Source organism: Emydura macquarii, unplaced genomic scaffold (genome assembly GCF_026122565.2).
Source record: "Emydura macquarii macquarii isolate MOO-44397 ecotype Brisbane River unplaced genomic scaffold, CSIRO-AGI_Emac_v2 contig_3470, whole genome shotgun sequence".
NCBI lineage: Eukaryota > Metazoa > Chordata > Testudines > Chelidae > Emydura > Emydura macquarii.
This window is the reverse complement of record NW_027133607.1, coordinates 9,671,472-9,696,449: the sequence shown is the minus strand read 5'-3', so window position 1 is coordinate 9,696,449 and position 24,978 is coordinate 9,671,472. Positions and strand designations below refer to the sequence as shown.

The window sequence follows — 24,978 nt, the reverse complement described above, 5'->3', positions numbered from 1 at the left end:
GGGAGGGGAGCTCATAGCATTTTCCAGCTTCATAGATCTCTTCAGACTTGAAATGTGGAAGCAAACTGCCAGAATAGGTGGAGAATAGAAAACCACAGGTTAGCTGGTCCTTTAGACTTGGTGTTCTGAATGGTGCCATTCAAGTGCACTTTACCCTTTCAGAGCTAATCGTATCTCGGTCCCGAACAACCCTCGTGTTACTGTGTCTCTCTATAAATACTGACATCAGCAAAGGTGAAGCATGAAGCTAAGGTTCTATCTAGAGAATGGGTTACACATCCTGCGACGCCTGCCTCAATGCAAGCTTCCACCTCTCTTTCATTGAGGTCAATAGCATCCATTTGATTGGAGGACTGGAAGAGGAGAAGATAAGAAGATAGCATCAGGTGGGTTTGGAAGGAGGAGGTGAGGGAAAGGAGAGATGAGAGAGTTTAGGGGCTGGGGAGAGGTTTGGAACAAGAAGGGGGGCATGGGCTGAAAGAGCATTGTTTGCACTAAACAAGGCACGTTTAAGGGATCTCTTTGGAGCGGCTGTTTCCTCAGTGGCAGTGCCTGTGCTCCATACAAGTTGTGCCACTGCTGCCCTTTTCAAAGCTACTCATTGAAATTGGAGCTGGAGAACGCCATTAGAGCATGCAGCTCCTCTTCCAGCCAATGCGGCATTGTTTCCCGTGGCACATTTTTTTTAGTGTTTGCCCAGTATAACTGTAACAACCCCAGGTGGTGGGATTTCTACCATTGCCCCTCTGGAGACTCTTCCACAGCCTAAAGATTTTGCTTTCATGCATTTTCTCCTGCTGTTCAAGCTGTTTTCCTTTTCTTAATTGCATCCCCTAGTTATGCCCTCTCGGGCACCTTCTTAAATGGTCCCTCTCTGTCCTTGGTAGTGACATCCTTCAGATGCTTATGGATCTTTCCTTGTGAATTCTATCCTCTGGCCTTCGATTGACTTTGTTGCTCTTCTCCCTCAAACTTGTCACTCTTTCCAGTAAAAGTGAGAAGGAAAGTGTATCACAAATGGCATTAGATTTCTCCCTTTTCTTACATACTTACAGGATGATTAATCTGATATCTAAATATCGGATTGCTCCCTATATACTGACCTGCGGGCATCCTGCTGAATTCTTAGACGAGAATAATAGGCTACTGTTGAGTGAAAATTTTCTAATAAACTGCCAACTCCAGGCAAGCAAACATCAGACTTTGTTGCATTCTCTGCGTGGCATGAATGTCAGCAGGAGTTGGCAAGTTCTTGCCACTTCACACCTTGTCTTCTGGTAACTTGAGGCACCCAAAAGCACTTTTACATCTATAATTCTCCTCCTCCTGCTGCTGTTAATTCAGTTTATAATAAAGAGGGGGCTGTGCAAATGCAGTAATTGGCAGACTGCAGTGGACTGCAAACTACTTTACATTATGGCTCTTCCCTTCAGAAGACTGGGATGTTGCCTCTGACTGGCTCACATCACATTAGAGACATTGATAATTTGAGGGCCTGATCCTGCAAGGTGCTGGGCACTCTCCAGTCTTATTGAAACAGCTTAGTACCAGGCAGAATCAAGTGTTACGTTACAGTTCAGTCAGCGACTCCAGATCTTATTTGCTTTGATTGTAAATTGACCAATGATCGTTTTTCTGTCAGCACTGCAGACTCCCCCTGGGATCTGAAAATCTAGACACGTCCATGTGCCTCTGACCTCACTAGTGATGAAGATTTCTGCAACAGGTTCCGCGGTGATGGGCCTTCCCAGGTAGGCTGGCAACTTTGTGTGGGATGCCCGAGGCAGATCAGAATCCACCTCTCTCTGCCTTAGCAGCATAGTGGTAGTTTGGAGAGCCATTTGTGTTAGCAAAGGGAGCAGGTACCGTGTGACTCAGAGATACACAAGGGAATCTTGGTGGAGTAGGAAGGGACCTTTTAAATATAGCTGCTTTTCTGACTCCAACTACCAACGTTCCATCCAGTTTTCATTAATTACCGTGGTAATTTCTCTTCCACATTATAGGTAACGACAACATCTTTCATCACGTATAGGGCAAAGATGAAGTGCAGTTACCAATCCAGAGCTAGGTTATCCAGACTTGAAAGCTTAAAACAACCCAGGCTTATATTCACATCAGTCAGGTTTTCACATTTCAACTCTACATCTTTTACTTTCATTTATAACTTATATTTAAGAGAATTCACTAGCTTATGGTAGCTAAAGACCAGTTCTGGTGAGCGCATGAAATATAGAATGTACTGCCACCATTACAGAGCATGCTTTGAATGATTTAAAAGCTTCCTGAACACTGCAGGGTTAATATCTTATTGCTCAGCCTTCACTGTGGTCTTATGTCTTTGATATCCGATATGGCAGTTGTCACCAGGAGGATTTCAAAGCGTTTAATGGACCATCAGAATAGCAATTGCTTCATGACTTCCACGCGTTTAAATGCAGTGCCTTTGTTGGAACGCCACAGCACTGCCTGTTGTATGGCAGCTGCGTTGTGCTGCAGTTTAGGGCAGCAGCTAAAGAGAAACACCATGTCCTCTTGAAACTCCAGGGAGAGATTAGGAAATCAAAATGTAACCCCTGAAACTGGAGTGGGCTCTGACTTCGGTGCATCCTTCTGTATTTCAGGACCTCGATGCACTAAGCAGCCCTTGGGACAGTTCTCGTTCTTCCTCCAGTTGTGAGGAGGAGCCATATGGAGGGCTAGCCGTGCCGGCACTCCTGGTAAGATTTTAGTTGCAGAGCCTGACTTTGATTGGGATCAATGATGAAGTCATTATTTGGAATCCTAAACATAGGGGTTACTTCAGTGACTAAAGAAGCACGGGGATCACACAATGAGCGTTTTATGGACTGGAGAAGGTGAAGTACGTGGCGAGGAGGCCAAAGAGGAGGTTTTAGAGGTTGATACTGGAAATAAAGGCATAGACATGAGCTGTAGGTGTAGAGACTGTGGAGGAAGAAATGGCAAGATTTGGACAATGACGCAAGTACATGGGGAAAGGCGAGAGAGGAATGAAAGGAAACTCCCAGGTTATGGGCCTGAAAGAAAGGGAGGATAGTGATGGTGCCACTGTTCTTACACAGACTGCAGGGAATGGAGAGGGTTTGGAAAGGAAGATCTGGGGAGATATTTTGGCCATGGCAAATTCAAGCTTTTCAGAACACTTCACTGACACTAACCCTCTCAACATACCAGTGAGACAGGTGAGGACTATCCTCCCCATTTTACAGACGGGGGAACTAACGCAGGGGTTACTTTCTCAAGCATTACCGTGAGCTAGAAGCAGAATCCAGGAGTCCAAGGTCCACAGTCACCTAAGGCTACTGGGCCAGTTTTTCCTACAGAAAGGACTTTGGGAGCAGTGATATGGATTAGCTTGTGGATTCTAGTCTTATCACAGATGTGATGGAAGCCCCATTGCTTGTGGCCCTTGAACTGCACAGGATACCAAACCCTAGAAAATGTGCACTAGAGATCAATCCTTCATTGGTCCCAGGAGATGGGTGACATTTAGGAGGGTTTGGGGCCTCTGCAGGCGCTCCAGGTGCCTGAAGTCGGCCCTCAGGTGAGGGAGCAGGGGAATGTAAACTGCATGACGTGGAACTTTGTCTAAATGCAGTAAACTCATATGGCCCAAGATGAATGTTCTTTCCCTATCTGTAACCCTAGCCAGTTCCTTGGGTGCTGTAGTGTAACTCAAGGGAAGGAGAGCACACCTGTTTTATAATCAGTGTCTTCACCTTGTGATGCAAACACTTTTGTTACCAATATGAGACCATTAATGTCCTTCACCTTTCCCAAGGCGGGTGCTACCGAGTCCTTGTGCAGTCAGGAAGAAGAGGGACGTAAGAAGAGGCAAAACCATCAAGGGAATGGAGCAGGAGTTCCACAGCAGGATGGGTAGGTCCATCCCGATCCAGCACAGCCCTAGACTGGCAGATTTTCTTCTGCCCTTTGGAGAGGTGGTTGTGCTACTGTGGTCCATAAGTTTTCTCTTTCCCTGCATGGGTAGGTTTCCCTCTTGATCTACTATATTTGCTCTTACCATCAAGACATGTTGCCATGACTGTGTCCCATCCCTCTGGCCCAGGAGAGTTGGACACACTCACTCTAGAGCAGTGCAGCTCCTGAAATATCCATTGGGGCGTTAGAGCAACATGAGGACTCTGCTCTGTTGTATTCTAGTAGATGGATTATATGAGCCCAAAGAGTTAAAGGTGTTAGCATGACCCACGCACTGGCCAATATTAAACAGTTTTAAACAGAGTTTGGGGTTTGGTGTATAGAGACCTCAGCCTGCTTAGTACCCTGCAAACACATCATTGAACATCCTTAAGCCCTTTATAAGAGATACAGAGAAGAAGGGAAAACAGGTAAAGTATTAAATGAGGTTTTTGTTTTAACAACATCTCTTGTACCCTTAACTGGAGATGGTTTGTAGAAGGAAAAGACCCTTGTTTGACAATGGTGTAGATGGTAAAAACTGTCCTTTTGGGGAAAAAGAACAAGTTAGTTGAGATGGGCTGGAGCTGCTGCTGCTGCTGTTCAAGTTGATGTTGTTTCCTGGAAGACAAGACAATATAAGAGGAATAAATACAAAAGGGGGAGAGGAAAGAACAGCAAAGAGAGAAAATGTGGTTTCTGGCTCTGGTATTGACTCTCACTTTAAGGCTGACTGCTGGAGAAACACGGGCTCAGCACGCTATCTGATCAGCCACTCAGGATATGTCTACACAGCAGAGAACTCGCTGCTGGCCCGTGCCAGCTGACTTGCAGGGCAGGGCTGTTTCACTGCTGTGTTGACTTCTGGACTCGGGTTGGAGCCTGAGCTCTAGGACCCTCCCACCTCACGGTCCTAGAGTCTGTGCCGCAGCCCAAGCTGAGATGTCTACACAGCAGTGAAATAACCCCGCAGCTGGAGCCCTGCAAGCCCAAATCAGTTGGCATGGGCCAGCCGCAGGTGTTTAGTTGCTGTGTAGACGTGCCTCAGAGACTTGGCAGACTTGTCCCAGCTTCAGGCTGTTTAGGGCATTGCATCTAGCTGTCTTTTTCTGCTCACAGGCTTACAGCAGAGTTGCAAAATATACGGTCTGGGCCCGCTAAGCCAGACTCTTATGAGATGGGAGGAAAAAGGAGAGGGAAGGATGGGAAGGAGAAGAGCACACAAAGGGTGTTTGTGACAAAATCTCACCTCCAAGGTGGTATTTGGGATTTAGCCAGTAGAAATGGTGATGTCATCTGGCCCCCTGTCTCTGGCCTGACCTCACAGTTTTTAAGGCCAGAATGGACCATCATGATCATCTAGTCTGACCTCCTGCACATCACAGGCCACAGAACCTCACCCACCCACTCCTGTAATAGGCCCATAACCTCCAGATGGGCTACTGAAGTTCTCAAATCATAATTTAAAGACTTGAAGTTACAGAGAATTCCCCATTCACGCTAGTTCAAACCAGCAAGTGGTCCGTGCCCCATGTTGCAGAGGAAGGTGAAAACCCCACAGAGTCTCTGTCAGTCTGACCCAGTGGAAAATTCCTTCTCCACCCCAAATATGGCAATCAGTTAGACCCTGAGCATGTGGGCAAGACCTACGAGCCAGACACCTGGGAAAGAATTCTCTGTAGTAACTCAGAGCCCTCCCCATCTAGTGTCCCATCACTGGCTGTTGGAGATATTTACTGCTAGCAGTCACAGATCAGCTACATGCCATTGTAGGCAGTTTCATCTTACCATCCCCTCCATACACTTATCAAGCTCATTCATGAAGCCAGCTAGGTTTTTTACCCCCACTGCTCCCCTTGGAAGGCTGTTCCAGAACTTCACTCCTCTGATGGTTAGAAACCTTTGTCTAATTTCAAATGCAAACTTCCTGATGGCCAGTTTATATCCATTTGTTCTTGTGTCCACATTGGTGCTTAACCTAAATAACTCCTCTCCCTCCCTGGTGTTTATCCCTCAGTCTAACCTATTTATAGAGAGCAATCGTATCTCCCTTCAGTCTTCTTTTGGTCAGGCTAAACAAGCCAAGCTTTGAGTCTCCTCTCAGAAGGCAGGTTTCCCATTCCTTGGCTCATCCTAGTAGCTCTTCTCTGCACCTGTTCCAGTTTGAATTCATCTTTCTCAAACATGGGAGACCACAATCGCACACAGTATTCCAGATGAGGTCTCACCAGCGCCTTGTACAATGGTTCTAACACTTCTCTGTCTCTACTGGAAATACCTTGCGTGATGCATCCTAGGACCACATTAGCCTTTTTCACAGCTGCATCACACGGGTCTTTCTTCTCCTCTGTTACTACCAACTGATAAATCCCCAGTTTATAGAAAAAATTCCTGTTGTTAGTCCCCAAGTACATGACCTTGCACTTTGCACTGTTAAATTTCATCCCATTTCTGTTACTCCAGTTTTCCAGGTCATCTGGATCTTCTTTTATGATATTCCGGTCCTCCTCTGTATTGGCAATATCTCTCAACTTTGTGTCATCTGCAAATTTTATTAGCCCCCTCCCACTTTTTGTGCCAAGGTCAGTAATAAAATGTTCCTCATTACCCTTATTAAAAACTGAGGCAAAGTATTTGTTTAGGTGTTGGGCCATGCCAAGATTATCTTTAATCTCCACTCCAGCCTCAGTCTTTAATGGTCCCACTTCTTCTTTCCTTGTTTTCTTTTTTATTTATATGGCTATAGCACCTTTTACTATTGGTTTTAAAGCTCTTTGCTAGTTCCAACTCTGCTTGGCTTTTGGAAGTTCTCACTTTATCCCTACACTTTCTGACCTCCAAGATGTTGCTTTCCTTGCTGATCCCTCCCATCTTCCATTCCTTGTTGGCTTTCCGCTCTCTCTTAATCACCCGTCTGAGATGCTTGCTCATCCAGCTTGCTCTGTAACCCTTTTTAAATCAAGGACCCTACCTGCAGATCTGTTTTTGTTTATCCTTCCATTTAGTTTACACTGAATTAGCTCATGATCATGCGAACCAAGGTTATCCCCTACAACCAGTTCTTTGTGTGATCCTCACTTCTCACAAATACCAAATCTAAAATGGCATCACCTCTTGTTGGTTCAACAACTGTTTGGTGAAGACATCTGTCACATACTACATCTGGGCTTTACTATAGTAGCACTTGCCCTCCAATCTGTATCTGGGAAGTTAGTCTCCCATAATCACACAATTCCCATTGTATTTGTTTCATTTAAAATATTAACGAGGTCTCTATCCATATCCATATCAGATCCTGGACGGTCTGTAACATACCCCAAGCACTATCCCAAGGGAACCTCTTTATTTCCCAACATGATTTTGATCCAAATAGAATCTGTCTTATCCATTCCATCACTTCTAATTTCCTTAGTCTCCCTCATCATTAATATACAATGCTGTTACTCCACTTTTACCTTTGTCTGTCTTTCCTGAACAGCACATACCCTTCACTACCTGTACTCCAGTCATGACTACTATTCTACCAGGTTTCTGTTATCCCTATAATAATATCTGGTTTCACTTCCTGCACCAGTAGTTCTAGTTCCTCCATTTTGTTACCCACTTTATAAACGTTCACTCACTTTTTACAGTTGAACTCACAATTTGGGTAAATTTGTAGGCCCAGTTATCATAGCAGCTCTTATCTGGGGAGCTGTGGGAACTGAGCCGTAAACTCAGCATTTATCTAGGGGCTGAGTGGGGATCAGCTGGAGACAGTGCAAGGACTTCACCATAAGGTATATGAAATCTTGCATGGCAAACTAGCATTCAATCAGTATCCCTGCTGTACACGAGAGTTCCTTTGTGTATGGATCTGATGAAAGCATCAATGCCAAAATACAGAGAGCTTCTATTTGAAGGAACATCAGATGTTAGTATTCCAAATTACCAGTATGTGGCCCACAGTCTTAGAATTTTTTACATGGCCACAAAATCCAGACAGCTGATTTTTCTTTCCTCCTCTAGTTCAAATATCTTCTTAATCTGTGCAGAAGACAATAACTAGATCACAGGTTCATCACAAATAATTTAGGCTTGACTTTTAACCCCAGGAGAGGAAAACTTTAGTTGTGTGTATGTGGCTGTTTATTTTCTTAATTAGACCTTTAATCTCTACAGCTCATGGAGGAATATTGCTTTCACCCACTCGCAAGTGTCCAGAACCTCTGCTGAGGAGGGGATCCATCTTCAGGCACCAAGAAAAAATGTGGCAAACAGGAGAGAGGACCAGAAGAACCCTCCGTTTGAAGACTTTAAGGAAACTTTGAAAAGTAATGTCCCTGGAACTATCCTGAAGATCAGGTTGTAGGGTGCCTTTCAGGTTCTGTTTGGGACTGTAACAGATCACTTTATCTGACAGATGTGAGAGCAGGTTTGTCTTTTGCCAGATGTAGAATTGTTGGGCTGTATCTGGGAGAACAGATCTCATGTTCTGTAGTCACTTGGAGTTGTCTTCCCAGTCCAGTGTCTTTTCTGGGGAAGCCGAAGTACTGGCTGGGACTCTTAAGGCACATCTACACTGGAGCTAGAGCTACTTGCCTCGAGTGTGATCCCATCTGAAACCCTGTGTATGTAGTCAGGCAGCTAGCCCTTCACGCTGCTGCGGCTGTACTACTTTTAGCATGCTAGTCCACCAAAGCTGGTGCAGGTAATTACACCTCCAGCGCCAGTATAGACATACCCTGTGCGGCCACCAGTCCTGCACCTTGCTTGCCCACAGAGGGTGCAGCTGAGCAAAGTATGGTAGTCCTGTCAACCTTGACCTGTAGGGCTCCGCTGTCTCCGTCTCCCTTCCCCCAAACCCCACCATTTGTAGCCTTTGTTAAAGGATCTCATATTTTTATATTTTCTTTAAGAAAATACAAATCTTATATCGATGGATTTTATCTGCTCCTCACCAATCCGATGGGCTGGCACAGAGCACATTTGAATAATTGGTGCTTACAGATATAAAACCCCACTACCTCAACACACCGTTATATGGCTGTGCTAGTCTCAGCCTAGTGCGTATTCTTGTACCTCCCCAAACCATCGCAAGATTAGCACACTTCATCCTGACTGGCAGGTTTGATTGGTTGGAGCAGAATCCCAGCAGTAGAATAGTAGAGGATGTTACTGCCTAGGAGTAGTGGGATGCATTGGAAGGGCTGTGGGCCGGGACTGAAGGGCATCAGAAGAGCTGCGTGCGTGGGGAGCCCAGGACTGCGATAACATCTTGATTTTGAAAAAAGTGATTCTGTCCTATTCAGGATTCTTTACTGCAGCCACCTCTGTGACATCTGAGTGGCTGCGGTTTGGATCATTAGATGGTTTATTTCTTGTATTTGTTTTCCTTAATTTATCTTAGATCAAGACCACAAAGATGCTAAATCTCATCAATATTCTGTGAAGAACCAGAGAGCCTTTGTTTACCAGCCCAGCTCAACAGCACATGCTCAAGGTAAATAAGAACTAAACAAAACCACCAAGAAAACAAGACAACCACAGATACCCACCCAGGCCCTATACGATCTAAGAGATGATTCTACCTGAAATCCTTCTTCAAGAACTGGAATTCTGTTTTGCATTCTTTACCATATTCTGCGTAAAAATATTCCTGCTCTGCATTTCTGTATAGGATCTCTCTGGTTGCTGGATCCTGTTGCAGAAATGTGTTAAAATTGGAGATTAACTAGATCTCGAAACTCCAGTTGCTCTACTTCTGTCATTAGAAACCATTCCTGGAGCAAGAGGAGTGCATTTAGCGCTAAGTAAGCATGTTGTTCTGCAAGTGGCTATCCTGCTCTGAAAGATACCTAGCATTTGTAAGCAATAAACAAGGCCATGTAGGAAAGAGCACTTCCGCACTGTCTGAAAATCCAGTGGACTCAGGAATTTTCCATGGACAGAGACAAGCTAGCAATGACCATTCTGCCTCAGTTTAAAACTCATGTAGAAGTTGAGATTGGTGCAGAATGTCAGATAAAGTGATCTGGCCACTTAGTTTGTTAACTGCTTCTCATTTTCCAAATGACTGTGTGGTGACCCTTTCCTCGGCTTCTTGCACGGCTACCAGCCAGTTGCATCAGACAGCAGAAGCCAAATTTGAAATAGAGAACCAAATCAACCACGGCGTGTGTGTGTGGGTGGGCAGGGGACTTTTTCAGGGTGAGATGAGTGGAAAAGGAGCTGCATCAATGAACGAATTGGCACAGAAGAGATGTGTGGGTGGGGGAAGGTGGGTGGCTTAATTTATGCATGTTGTCAGTGCCCTGTGCCAGAGCGCACTGGAGAAAAGTACAGCTGTCCTACTATCTCTTCCCCTGTGAGGCACCTCAGTCCCAGAAAGATGCACAGATCAGTTAGGGGCAATTCAGCGTACAGAGAAATTGACGACTGAGCTGGAGAGTTTGATATGTGAGGAAAAGCTATGAGAACTAGATGTGTACAACTTGCCCAGGCAACACCCCAGGGGTGGGGATGGAAACACAATTCTAAACATATCTGAAAGCTGAATTACTCCTAGAGAGGGAGGGGAATGGCTTAGGGTGGTACCTGGCATTCGAACAAGGAGTGAACCAATTATCTTTTGCTGTTAGGTCGCTACTTACTAGTCATTGGTTTACAGTCTGATACCATTCCCAGTCTTCTATCTGTGCCCTGAATGTCTCTTTATTGCCTCTTTCACCAAAAGAGAGACCACTCTTTCCTTTCCATCAGGAGATCCACCACCCTTGGCTAAGCTGGCTGTAGCACCAACGGAAAAAAGACAGGAATGTGACGACTCAAAGGCTCAGTCTGAGATTAAAAGTCAGAGGTGGCTGCAGCCTCTTGCCAAGAGCACACAAACTGAAGGTAACCTGGCACAGGTCAGGCACAGTCACTGAGCGGGAGAAGGCTGTGCGTTGCTGCTGACTGTATCCATTCGTAATTTGTCTGTGTGGGGGGCTGGGAGCCAGGTCTCCTTGGTTCTTTTCATGACTCAGCTGCTGACTTCCTGTGAGAGCTAGGGCAGGTCACTTCACCTCTCTGCCTCATTTGCCCGATCTGTAAAGTGGAGGCAGTACCTGAATGCAAACAATTGTTGCTCTGAGTTGGAAGACAGCGTGTAAAACAGACATGTTCAAAAGATAATTTAAGTGCCTGCAGCGTGCTCCATGCAGGAGGATGCATTCTCTACCTCAGGTTGCTTGCAGACAAAACTGTTCAGCCATGAGAGGCCTTAGGTGACTGGAGGATTTTCTGATACCACTAGCGTAGTCAGCCGGTCTTTCCATGATTGCACGGTCCAGGCCAGGATTTAGGGAGGTGTATGGCGACATTTGGCAGCACAAACAGTCACTCTAAAGTCTCTGAGTCTATGGAAGCTAGAGAGTCAGGGAGAGCCACAGAGTCTGACTGTGTCCAGCTGCCTCTATGAAGAGTCCCCTTTGTATTGATCTCCGCCTAGTTCTGTCTCTTCTCTGTGGCACAGAACAAGAGTCTTGTAGCACCTTAAAGACTAACAAATTTCTGCGGGCATAAGCTACAGGACTCTCGTTGTTTTTGCGTATACAGACTAACACAGCTACCCCTGTGGAACTTTTTACGCAAGGTGAGTGACATGTTTTGCTTAGGTTGGTCTTGCTAGGAGAAGTGAATGCTGAGGAGGGATTTGAATAAATACTCATTGGCTCGGGTACTGGGGTGGGGAGCTCACGCGTAAGATGCAGTGTGGAAAAAGGCAGGAAGAGCAAAGGAGCTGGAGAAGCTGGAGGCTTGGGTGAAATGACAAGAGCAAAAGGGGAACAGGAAGAAACCTACCACCAGCAGCTGAAGGAGAGCTGCGTTGTCTCTGGTGAGAGAGGCCTGTTTGTGCAGCTGAAGGGCCGGGTGGGTGTGATTTAGCGTGCGATACCATGCGCTGTATGCAGCAGGTGCGCAGTGTAACACAAGTACGATGCTACCAGCTAATCGGAACATGATTTCAGGCAATCTGTATCTGCAGGCAGAATGTGATAGATAGGGAGAACACCAAAGGAAATGTGTGGTGGCCATCTTTGTGATGCTGGTTTCCCTGGAATGGGAGGCTGGCTAAGCTCCCAGCTGCTGTGAAATCTGATTCCTGACTCTGCCAGGTGTTGCTTAGGGGGAAGCTACTGACTTCTGCATTTTTTTTGGTCCAAAAAAAAATGGGAAAAACCCCTGCAAAGCCCATCCCCTTGTCGGCAGCAGCATCTGACTCTCGCGCTCCTCTCCCTTTCCTTTGCTGGAATATTTATCTAGAATCCGCTGCAAACCAAACCCAGCTGCCCTGTTTCCCAGATGGCAGAGGGAACAAGAACAGCGTTGGGCTTGAGAAGAGGAACTCTCCCCCTCCCCTGGGAGGAGCAGGAAGGAAATGGGCTGAGGGCTGTACGGTGCAGCGTGAAGAGGAACTGAAAGAGGTAACGGACTCTTCTCCTTGCATGGAGGCTGCCCAAGCCTTTTGTATCTGCCAGTAGCAGTTCCCAATTCAGTACAGCGTAGGACGCTGAGAGTCCTGTTCTGATCTGTGTGTGTCTGAGGCCACCTCCCTATGCCCACTGTGTCTAGCCTCTACCGCGCACACAGTCTGCAGCTGCTTGCTGTCTGGCCAGGGCAGCCTGGCTACAGACACGCATCCCTGATGTAGTGCTCGAATGAGCTGTAGTGATCTAGATAGTTGGCCAGTGCTAGTGTAATTGATTCGGAAATGGTACCTTAAAACGCATCAGTAGCCCTCCTTGGAGTGTGGAAAGCGGTGTTCTGTAGAGCTCCGTGGTTCTCACAGTGGTGCCACAAGCACTGGTGGCCCGCTGCTGTTACCACAGCAAAGTATCTCCGAGGCTCCGAGCAGTGTTGCAGCCCACTTGGCGAACACTTCACTCATCAAAAAAGCCTCTGGAGACTCCGAACTTCAACCTGAGATCACTTCTGCATCCTGCCCAGCTTCTTCGGGGCCTTTGCAAGCTGTCTGGAGGCATTGTCTAGGAACCTTTTGTTTTTTATTTAGCCTTTGATCAGCTGTATCTGCTCTGCTCTTGTGTTTCCATCCCTGTAATGGAAGCACTCCACTGCCTGAGTGACAAGTGTGATAGAAAGCAGAGTTGGGCATGTTAAGGTAAATCAATTGAGTTCTTTATGCCTGACTGTGAGAGATTTAGAGAAGAGGGAAGTACTGATTGTTGTTTCATAGTGTTGTTATTTATTATGTGTTTCATGGTAATGCCCAAAGGCTCAGATCAGGGTCAACTTTTCTGAGTGTGATCCACCTTTTTCTGAGTGTGATCCACCTTTTTCTGAGTGTGATCCACCTTGGGATGCCTTGAATTGCCCTGTCCCCACTGAGGTTCAGCTCTAACCCTGATACGAAAGTGCCTCCCCGTAAGAAAACGTGGGAGCGTCGAGAGAGGGTCTGCTCATCCTTGTGTCATTTGTGCTGCAAACACTTTCTGCCCTTGATCCAGCCCAAACCAGGATGTTGCTCTCAACCCATGACCTCTGTTGTGCTAACAGAGTGGAGGTTAGAGGTTTGGCTTTCATCTCTGAAGGGGATTTTGAAGAAGTTTTGGCTTCCGGAAATGTCTGCTTAGTTAATAAGGAAGAGAATTTAGGAAGAGATTTAACCACTTGATTACCTTCTACTTGTGTCTGAGGTTGGACTGAAACCTTGTCTGGTTCTCTGCTGTACCTAAAACCTCCTCTCCAAAAGCTGTGTGTGTCACAAGATATCAGCACGGTTCTCTCCAAGCTCACTTGAAGTGACTTGGCCTCTAAAACACCAGTGCTTTGTCTCTCTGTGGCACGCTCTCGGCTGAGACGACTTTACCGAGAGGTCCTGGCCAACCTGTGATGGTGATTAGTGAGCTGCAAGATAAGTGATTGGTCTATGTTCAAAAGCTTTTGCCCTCTACTCCTAAAAGTCACATCTAAGCATATTCAGAGTTCTGCCCCAATGCAGTCTGTGGGTCCCATGCTCTGGCTCCACGCCATTCTGCAGAGCTAAATCATAACTTGGCTGTGTTTGTACTTTACCAAGTCCCTTACAAACCAGAGATGAAGCAATACATTAGATCCAAACTTTTATGCCTCACCCCTGACCTTTGCGCACACGCCCGTGCTTCAAGGGAACTTTGTGGCTTGGGCCTGCCTTTGTAATAAAGTTCATCAAACATTTTGGGCAGTTGCTTTAAAAGAGAACAGAGTAGAAAAAAGCTGTGTTCATGGAAAGAGGAACTAAGTGGCATAGGCTGGCATCATGTTAGCAGGGGCCATGCGGTGTAGCTTCCTTGTGTTTACACTGCCCTTGATAGGGGAGACTTCAGGTCTGTTTTGTCTAAATCTACAAAGAACCACGTACAGCACGAGCACGTTATTCAAGAAGAACAAACTAATGAGCTTATCAGAAAAAAAAGCCATCCAAAAGCATAGCAATGAAAATAACATTTCTCTTCCAGAAATTGTGTTAGAGACAGTCCTTGGATTTTGGATAGAGTGAAATAGTTTGATATATTTTATATATACACTCCCGCATCTTCTCTTTGACAGCTAGGATGGATTAACTATGGGTTCACTACGGAGCCGGTGTATACAAAGCTTGATTGTCCCACGGAGGAAGGAGTTCAAATGGGGACTGTAACAGCTGTTAATTATAAAGATGACCAGTAAGTGAAATGCTTGTTTCTCTTCTTGCTCCTAGAAAAGGCCTAGCCCATTGCTTCACTTCCATGTGGTCTCCCATTCCCCTCTTCTCAGGGCATTTTTGATTTCTGAATACTGGGAGTTAGGCCTCTAGCAGGAAGTTCTTCTCAGGATGGGATGAATTTTGGAGACCGCAGCAACATCCCTTGGCATACGTAGTATATCCCCCGAGCTCATTCAGGTGGACTGGGTCAGTGAATCAAAGGGGGTGGAGAGACCAGGCCTGTTCCCTGTCAGGGGGAGAGAAGCACTGTGTTGCTGGAGGCACCATCTTTCAGATGATGCAAATGTAAGTCCTGACCATATGTGGTGATACACCCCTAAATGAGCTTCCCTTCCTGGACACTCATCAGGCTGCTGTGCTGGACCCAAACTGTGGGTCCCATGTGCTCTGGGCTGGGTGGAGTGTAGGTACCGTCTCTCTGGCTTTGGACCTCTAGGCATGCACTCCAGGTGCAGCCCCTTGTCTGACACCCCTTTTGGCAGTGGGTCCCCAAGGGCCCTAAAACTAGGGCTGTTCTCCCCCAATGCCCCAGTAGCAGCTACTTACTTCCAGAGTGGACCCTCTGGTGTGTGGTTTCCCTTTCCGGGAGCTATGTGACAGTCTAAGCAAGTAACATGCAGACTCTGCAAAGGAGTTGCTAAATGCTCACACTTTATTAGGGCATGTCTACACTAGAAACATAAATTGACCTATATTAGGTCGACTTACAGCCACCGTAGTAATTACTGCGGTGGCCTCCTTGGGTTGGTGGTGCACGTCCTCACCAGGAGTGCTTCCACCCACCAGGAGGGGCAGTGTGGACATCAGAGGCAGTGTGGAGAGCTGAGAGCCCGGTCAGGTTGCGCCACTGGCTCCTGAGTTCCCGGAAGGCTGCCCCCCTCCGCTCCCCGTTCCCCGCTGGGAGCGGGAGGAAGCCACCCCAGTCTTCTCACTTGCCTGTTCTGCACCCAGAGCTGTGAAATTGACAAGACAGCCAACCTTCCCAGCTGGGAGTGGGGAGTGGGGGGGATCCAGCCACCCAGCTTTCCAGAGGAGCAGGGGACAGCTGGGCTCTAGCTGCTCACTTTTTTGTCTGTTTCATGGCTCTTGTAAAATTGAGAAGACAGCCAACAGCTGATGTAAGTAATGCAGTGTCTACACAGTCATTGTGTTGCCCTAATTGCACTGACATAACCCTTACACCTCTGGTGGAGGTGGAGTTATGATGTCAGTGTAGCAGGGCACTTACATGGGCAGGAGGAAGGCTGTAGTGTCGACACTGACATAATTACGTCAACGTACGCTGCCTTATGTCAACCTAACTGTGTAGTGTAGACCAGCCTTTAAAGAAATCACAGGAGATACCCAGATCTGTAAGAAACAACAAACACTTGCATGCAAGACTCTGCCTCAGTTTCCTCAGCATTCCTGAGCGTCCTTTGGGTCTTAGTGCCTTCCAGGGAATCCCCTTCTCCTGCTGCCCAGTATTCTGCTTCTGGTCTCTCTGCTCAAGCACCCACGGAAGCTCTCTGGCTTACAAGCACAGTTTTTGTCATGAGTCCCAATGTGAGACTGGGTGTCCCAGCTGTGATGCATTCATCTCCACGCACCCCTTTTTTTCAGAGGGGTGGATCAGATAAGTCACTAGCAAATCAGTAGTCTTTCCAGGGAGTCTCCGCTGTCCTGCTAGGGTAAGGTTATTCAACAGTTAACGGTCTTTAAAGTGCGTCCCATTCGTGGCAGATGCCCAGTCCCCCTCCTTTTAACAGAAGAGGTAGAATGCAGCAAACAACAACCATAAGGGTATAAATGTAAAATCCAACTGGAATTCAGAAGTGCACATAGACAGATTCCCAAGCTGTCCCAGCTGGTTTCCAAAGTTGTATAGCACTTCTGTAACAGGGCTATGAATCCTGGTGTTCCAGCCTTGGGGGTCTCATATTTTTCCTACCTAAGGGTATGTCTATACTAGAAACGCAACAGCAGTCCAGCTCCAGCACTGTAGCATAGACACTTCCTACGCTCGCTACAGTGACGGAAGGAGTTCTTCTGTCCGTGAAGTAGATCCACCTCTCCGAGAGGCGATAACTAGGTCGATGAAAGAATTCTTCCACCAACCTAGCAGTGTCTACAGGAGGGCTTATGTCAGCTTAATTATGTCGCACAGGACATGATCTTTTCCAGAGCCCTGAGCGATATGGTTAAGCTGACCTAACTCTGTAGTGTAGACCAGCCATCAAACTTCACTGGCAGTTGAACTGGAAAGTTTTTTTGTTTTGTTTTTCATTTCCTGCTCTAAACTGTTGCTGTGCTGTGTTAAACAGCTACTACAGTCCACCTCAGAGGTGACCACAGCAGTGTCTGGAAAAGGGGTGGCCAAAGTTTTAACCTCCAACCCTTCCATGTCTCATCCAATTGGCAATAATTCCTTCAGTTTGTATTTTTTGTTTAAAGCCGTATTACCAAATTATATATTTACCAGTGCAATTAAAGGTGATTAAAAAGTGTCATTTGACTCTGAAATTGACTGTAAAAGTGGTAACTTATTTCACAACAAAGCTGCTCCTCTTGTGTATTCAGAGTTCTGTCTGTACATGTTTGTGATGCTTTTTATTTTTACTAGATCTGCAGTGCCAATGTGCTAGGGAAGAGTAAGCTGAAATATTTTCCTTCTCGGGTGTCAGCAACAGAATTGTTTGCTAAGTTCCAGATGGTTCCAACTGTACAAGCAGTCAGTGATGTTGCACAGATGTCAGTGAAAACATAATTTGGCCTGCAGAATTGGTTGGTTGTGGTTTAGATTCATGAGATGGAAAGAGCCCAGCTTGTCTCTGATATCAGGGGGACTTTGCACAGCTGGTCATTTTGGGAGGATGGAGGGGGGAGAGACATCTTTACTTGCAAACTGAATACATTTGATGAGTCACCGAGGAACAATACACGTGGAATGTTTTATTTCATTCACTTTTCAGATAATCACCCTTTAAGTCGATATTCGTTAAAGCTATTCAGGAAAAGCTTTTGGACACAAACCCTATTCTGTGCACACAGCCTTGCTAGACCATTTCCTTGTTTTGCCTTTAGTGGGTGCACTCCCCTCCGTTAATAGCATTGTCTGTGGACATCTTTGTGGTGCCCACATATCGCTTATATTATGTCAAATAAATGGACTTTCCCACCAGTCCATCCAGAGTCAGTGTGTGAAGTTGTTTGTTGAGAATGGTGGCTTTGGAGCCTATGGGATACCCATCCTGACAGCTAGCAGAGTGTGACAAGTCCTCATACAGTTCACATGAAAGCCAGCTGCACACTGTGTGCATTCACTGTGTCACTTTGGGCTCTTTCAGCCACTTGTACTGCTTTGACTATGGAAACAGACATTATTACCAGCCGAAGAGAGAGCATGAGAACGCCTACATGATGAAGCTGGCAGAAAGGTAACCAGCATCCACTGTCCTGTGGGAAGTCCCTGCCTGCAGCTGTTGTGAATTATTTATTTATTTTCTCATGTCAAATGAATGTAACGCTGACTAGTGGCCATGAAAATTGCACTTTGGCACAGGGAAGGCAGTAGCATCGCAAGGGTGTCTTCCTCTCCAGCCCTTTCCCGCTGACCTCAAACCCACCCTGGAAACGTAGGGTAATGCATGTAAGACACAGGAGGTAATTGCCTTGCTCTACTCGGCACAGCGAGGCCTCAGCTGCAGTCCTGTGTCCAGTTCGGAGTGCCGCACGTTAGGAAGGCTGTGAACAAGTGGGAGAGAATCCAGGGGAGAGCAACAAAAATGATCAAAGTTTAGGAAACCTGACTTGTGAGGAAAGGTTAAAAAGACACGGCATGATTAGTCTTGAGACAAGGTGACTGAGTGGGGATATGAGAACAGTCTTCACCTATGCTAACGGCTGTTCAGTTGTTCTCCGAGTCCACTGAAGGCAGGACATGAAGTAATGGGCTTAGCCTGCAGCAAGCAGATTTAGGTTAGTTGCTAGGAAATACAAGGGGAGTTAGATCTGGATCCGCTTCCTAGGGAGGTTGTGGAGTTCCTATCATTGGAGGTTTTTAAGAACAGGTTGGACAGACACCTGTCAGAGATGATCTAGGGTTACTGGGTCCTGCCTCGGCACAGTAGGCTGGACTTGGAGAACTTCCCAAGGTCCCTTCCAGCCTGGGTTTCTATGATTCTATGAAAGATCACTGCTAGGACTCTGAGCACAGTAACTCTAATGATACCTAGCTCTCGTACAGACATCTGTATCCAGCCTCTCCCTGAGATTACCTGACATGAGGCCAGTTCATTTCCTGAGTGTCTCTTGTGACGGGGACCCCGATTTAGACCACCGTGTCACATTCAGCAGCCATTGAGCTCCCAGCAGAGGGTAGCAACTTTGGGTCACTGGTTCACTAGTGCCTAGGAGATGAAAGTCTCCATAGCCCATTACCCTGAGTGATCCAGCCTCCAAGGCCTCTTCTTTTTCCTTTTTGTGATGTAAAGAGCTCAGAAAGGAACTAACAATTTTGAGCTAGCTAGGATGAATCCCTTTCTCAGTAAAACTGGGGCATGGTGGAGTCAGCAATCCTGCTCTGGCCATTGATTTCAGAGGACAATTGTTGAACAGAATGTGAAAGAATTTTGCAATGTAGCTGAGAGATTTTTACCACTACTGTCAATAACAATCCCTTATGCAAGTGCTTTAATACATGAAGAATGTCCATGAGTGAACTCAATATGCAGTGCTGTTTAAGAAGTGAGCAGTTCTCAATGTTTAGAGCTAGTTAAGATTATGGATTTTCCCTGTCACTACTAGAATCATTCATCCACCCTGATGGTACCAATTGGTAGCACTCCACATTGCCATGTGAGAGGCTAAGTTCTGGCTTCTCACTCCTTGGATTAGCAGGGCACTATGCTAGGGAGAAAGTGTGCTCAGCCCAGAGGGAAAAGCATCTTGCATTATTCATGAGCAACCCCTCCAGCCAGCTAATAAAGAGTAATATTGAAAGGCTAAAATAATCCAGTTGATTTCAGCTGGAGGGTGGCTGGCTGGCTGTGAGACTGGGTTTTTGGGCATGTAAAGGGCAGTGTGTCAGGAGGGGACCAGGAATCAGGACTCCAGGTTCTGGTCCAGCTTCTGCTGTTGACTTGTTTGGGGCCCTTGTGCTCTCCATGCCCAATTTTGCAGAGAGGTAGGTGATGTGTTATCCAATGTTCAGGGACCCTGTGAGAGGTGTCTAATGTTTGCAAAGCATTTTCAGATCCTTGGGTGGAAAGCATTGGTGAGAGCAGCAAACTATTTATTGCTGCTGCTTAATCAAAGATATGGTGGGACTGGGAGTGAGGGGTCCTTAAAGCTCCTGACCACAACTTTGACTCTTGAATACCATGGCGGGGCATCTGCCCCTCACTGGCCAGGAAGGGGTTAAGAAGGCCCTTGGAGAAGCAGCCAATGGGAAGGAGCTGCAGGATAGCCAAGCAGGGCCTAGGAACCTAGTATAAAAGGGAGCTGCCAAGTGGAATGAAGGGGCAGTCAATCCCAGAAGCTTGGGGAGAGAAGGCTGGTTGCCCTGCAGACGGAAGGAAGTCAGCACCTGGGACAGAGCAGTGGATGACTGCGGGAGCTCAGCAGAGCAGATGCCCTGATAAAAGGGGGGAAGAGATACTGGGGCTGCGGGGAGGTGCCCAAATAAGTCTATCGAGGAGTTGGGGAGAGGCGGTGAAAGCTGGCTGCACATAACCAGGACCCAAAGTAGTGAGCGGGCCCGGGTCCCTCCCCCAGACGCCGTTGGAGTTGTGGTAGACTGCCGCGGCCACTGAAGTAAGTGGCAGAACCATGACTGCAGATTCCCCTGGAAGTGGAGGGGGAGAGACACGGATTATGGCTTGGCCAGAGTGCCGGATCAGAAAGAGGATGTGGTGGGTCCTGACGGTGGCGGAAAGAATTACCGGTGAGCCTCGAGGAAGTGTGACGAAGCACACCTGTGGACGTGGGCGTCTGCTTGAGCTATTCCCCAGATCACCAGAAGGAGGTGCCAGTCCAGCGGTGAGAGCTGCGAGTCTGTCACAGATACCTAAAGTTAGACACCTAAATAAGCAACCTGATTTTACAGAGGTGCCAAGTACCCACGAGGTTCATTGGCTGGTGAGTGTCCAGCGACTTTGAAAATCAGGCCACTTATTTAAGTGCCTAAATATGGAGCTAGAAACCCAAGTTTGAAATGGGTTGGCCCCATTGTGTGGCCAGGTGGGGTTTGGGGATAATTGTACTCTTATAATAATTCTGTGATGACTTAACGCCAGGGCGGAGCTAGCAAGTTTCATTTCCCCAAAGAGTCACTTGTTCTTTATTGCTGCCAGCGTAAGAACCTTTGTTTCCTCTCTGTTTGGCAGCTCCGAGAAGGTGATTCAGCAAAACCTGAGGGAATTCTTCGGCCTGCTGAAGATCTTGGTTAACGTGGTCCTCATTTTCCTTATTGAGCTGGTTCGTTTTCTCGGCAAATCGGTGTTCCAGGTGAGTAGGCCCTTCCCAGAGCTCCACCGGCCTCCCTGCTCTCCAAAAGGCATCTCTGGTAGTACTCTAGGTGGATCAGATTGTAATGGTGGTGTTGGAATTATAATCATCAATGCAGGGTATTGCCACGACGCTGATTTAAGTCCTTTGTTAAATCCAGAGGTCAAAAGGCGTTTATACAATTGCTTTAAACATGCCTAAATAATAAGCAATTTACTGCATCCAAACAGTAACAAAACACTTGTAAGCATTTGATGAAGATATTTAGAAATGGGCTAAATGCAGGAGTGCTAAAGTTCATATTGATCAGGTCAGGCAGATATTTGCAATGAACTCTTTGAGTTTACTTTTCTCTACACTTCAACAAACAAGTGATGTCACTGCCAATTATCAGACCTTAACTAAGGCCAGCTGAAGGAATTTCTTATAGATCCAGTTATTTACTGCACCTGGTACCCAAATAACTGTTTTATTTCTATTACTTTAGCCCAAACCTTAAATAAGACAACTCTGGAATTTCAAAGGGTCATTACAAGTTTAATAAACCAGCTCTTCTTTCTCATGATCTCATCTTTTTTGGTCTCGTGTCAGGCCTATTGCTCATGCTAATATCCCAACTCCATGTAAAACCATAGTCCCCCCAGGCATAATGTGGGAAAGCATTCGTACAGCTGAGCACAACTTCAATCCTCTGAAGGAAGCAGTTCGTTCTCTAGAACCTTCTTAGCACACTTGAGCTGATGCTCCAGTAGGTGACTGTCGGTTTGTGGGTGGATGAGGAGAAATGGAAAAGTCCTCAAAAATGAAAGTCCTGACTCTTTGCTTTATCAATGTGGCTTCTTTTAAGTAACCACTAAACTCTAATCAAAATGCACTCTTCTGCGCTGGTTGGGTGCGAGGGAGGGGGCTGGATTCTGTGGGAATGAAGCAGAGGGGTTGGTGGCCCCTCTGCTATCTCAGTGGGGAGAGGGTTTCCTTGAGCAGGTCCTCTTACAATAGATCTTCTAGGAGGGGTGTATGTATCACACTTTCTCCTTTTATATGTGCTGGTTCCTTTGTAACCCAAGTCCTAGCCTAAATAATGAAGTCAACAACTCCCAGTGGAGGGGGGCTGGGTAAATGGGGTCTGGTGGAGATACTTTGGCCTTCAGGGAGCACAACTTACTTTCCTACGTAGGAAAGAAGATAACCCATGTAGAGCTTCTGGCTTTTGAGGCAAGTGGCCTTTGCTGCATTGTCTCAGGAATGGTCTCAAAGTTCAAGACGCTTCTGGAAATCCTCTTCCCTTTGAGAGAAGGGTGTTCTCTGTGAATTGGAGGGCTCAGGAACATCCAACATTCAGCTAGTTTCATCTGTATGGTTGGTTTTGGGAACCAAAAAAATTGACTCAGTTAAAGAACTGTCCTGTCTAAGAAAAGCGAACACGTCCTGCGTGGATGCTCTCCCTGCTTTCCAGAAAAGTAGTTAAAGGACGACTAGTATCTTGATCCACCAGGTTGTATAGATAGAGAAATATGGATTATAAAGAATATTGCAAACATTCAAAACGCAAACATTAAGAAATTCTGAACCAAATCCCTGCTATAAATCCGTCACTTCCCCAAAATATCAAAAGCTGATTTTTGCCTCTCTGCCTGCTAAGTGGCTCTGGAAGTTGAAGGCTCAGCCATTTTGGAGACAGATGAGCCAAAGCTAAGTTAGGAAAAGGTTTGGAAATTTCTCAGTCGATGGAGAAATGTTTACAACACTCAGAATAAAACACCTGATTTCCTCCCAGTACTTCATAGACTATAAGGTCAGAAGGGACCATTATGATTTAGTCTGACCCTCTGCACAACGCAGACGACAGGACCTCATCCACTTCCATAATAGACCCCTAACTGAAAACTAGGTTATTGAAGTCCTCAAATAATGATTTAAAGACTTCAAGGTACAAAGAATTCAGTCAGATTCTACCATGGGATGAGATGTGTCATGTAAAGTTTAGGAAGATCAGCTCCTTTTGGGGGGAATTTGGATGGAGGGGTTGAAAACCAGGCCTGTAATGGGAAGCTAGTTACTGCTGCTCTATAATACTTGTGGAAGTTTCAGCTTTTCTATGATTTTGGATTTTTCTGGTCTCTGTTACATAGTGGCTGCCATTTTCTGTGGTGGGGAGAAATGAAGATTTCTCTACTGTTCTCTCTCTACCCCCCAATCCCTTGGCCTCTTCTGGCTGCTCTCCACCTTCTCAGCATGGAAAACTCCCTCTCCCTTCCATCCTGAGCTTGGATCCCAGGTACCATCCATCCCAGTGGTTGGTCTGTTAACAGGGTCCTTGTTAGTGGACTGCCCTGCACAGGTTCTTTATAAACTCAGCAGTTCCACTACACACGTCTGGATCCAATACACGCTGCTGCTTGGGGAATATCTTCAGCAAAAACAAGCAGGTAACCAAAATTCATCTTCTCTCTCCAGGTCTTGGTGGTGGGCCTGATGACAACGGTAGGAGATCATATTCTTAAGCCCTTCTTGGTTGCCATGTTTAACAGCATCCTGCAGCCTCTGTTGCTGTTCCTGTTGAACGTTCTTTGCAGTGTCCGGAACCTGACTTACCCTGTCATCGACATCCTGAAAGGTGTTTGTTTACAGCTTGCTGTACTGCTTCAGGCCTTCAGATTAGTAGAAGTCACCATACAGTCAAAGAGGCCATTAGCACAAAAGGTTTAGGCAGGAGACCAAAGTCACCTTAACAGGCAACGAGACAAGAGTCATGCTTTGGATGCTCCTGGACATCTTAAATCCCAACTTTTCCAGGTGGGCAGCCTGAGCTAACAGGCATCACAGAAGCAGAATGTGGCCCTCTTCATTGCTGCTACCTGTCTTAAGCCCAAGCCAAAGGACCACCATTGCATGCTGGACCTGTGGCAGACCATGCAGTCTGCCCCTGTATAGTCAAGCTGAGGATGACCCAGTACTGACTATGCTAGGCAAAGAACTGTGTTTGCTCTCTGGGGACCCCTGCTCCAGCCCCTTGCAAAGGGTCTTGTAATGAGCGATTAGAAATCCTAAACTGTGGAAAGCACTGTGGATTGACAGTGGCACAGGGACCCCGAGATTCAACAGTGATGGCAGAGTGAGGTTGGGTCTGGAAGGGAGAGGATGGGGATTTGAACCCTGTTGTATGTGAAGATACCCTTCCTCAAACTACTCTTAAAGCCATGTGCAGACAAAGGGAGGTGACCACCCATACAGGCAAAACAAGTGTAGCTGGATAGTTCTAAGACGCTGGACACAAAGTACAGCTGAGACTGTATATAATTTGCTAATGCCCAGTGCGAGCTACCTGTCAAATAAAATTCTACAACCTCGACACAGTGTCTCTAACAAGCTTTCATTCCTCCTCTTCCTTCTGCAAAGTCTGTGCCTTTAATTTTGATGTGATGTTGATAACACCGATAAGACTAGATTGTCACCTTCATGACGCCCCCCGCCATCCCCCCCACTCTACTGCCCGTGACCCAACATGTTGTTTGTCACGAGCAGTGCAGGGAGCAGGAGAGTGTCTTTCTTGTCAGTTTGCCAGCCCTCTAACCCAACATGCAGTCAGCGCTCCTGTGTCTGTTGGAGGGGTTGCGCTCCATCACGGAGGCTGTGCCTTTGGGTTGGACAGGAATTCTGATACCATGTGAGAATCAAATACAAATTCCAAGAGTCTCTTTTTATCCAGAGGGTGCTATTTGTTGGGGTGATACGGCAGGAGAGCTGGTTTCCTCCCGCTGTTTCCACCAGCCAGGAACTGCAATACCAGAGCTTGTGTTATTTTAGCCCTAGAAATGGCTCGA

General features: G+C 46.5%; 1 protein-coding gene across 1 annotated transcript; it reads left to right on the top strand.

The window, feature by feature from the left end:
* Positions 1–1,224: 1,224 nt before the first annotated feature.
* LOC137144575 (uncharacterized) lies at positions 1,225–24,406 on the top strand. The gene is made up of 12 exons (XM_067534976.1): positions 1,225–1,277; positions 1,706–1,751; positions 2,625–2,720; positions 3,803–3,900; positions 8,104–8,255; positions 9,332–9,424; positions 10,684–10,818; positions 12,229–12,389; positions 14,512–14,627; positions 17,995–18,084; positions 21,034–21,154; positions 23,612–24,406. Exons 1-12 carry the CDS (start codon positions 1,225–1,227, stop codon positions 23,861–23,863), a joined length of 1,413 nt encoding a protein of 470 aa, XP_067391077.1. The 3' UTR covers positions 23,864–24,406.
* Positions 24,407–24,978: the final 572 nt, after the last annotated feature.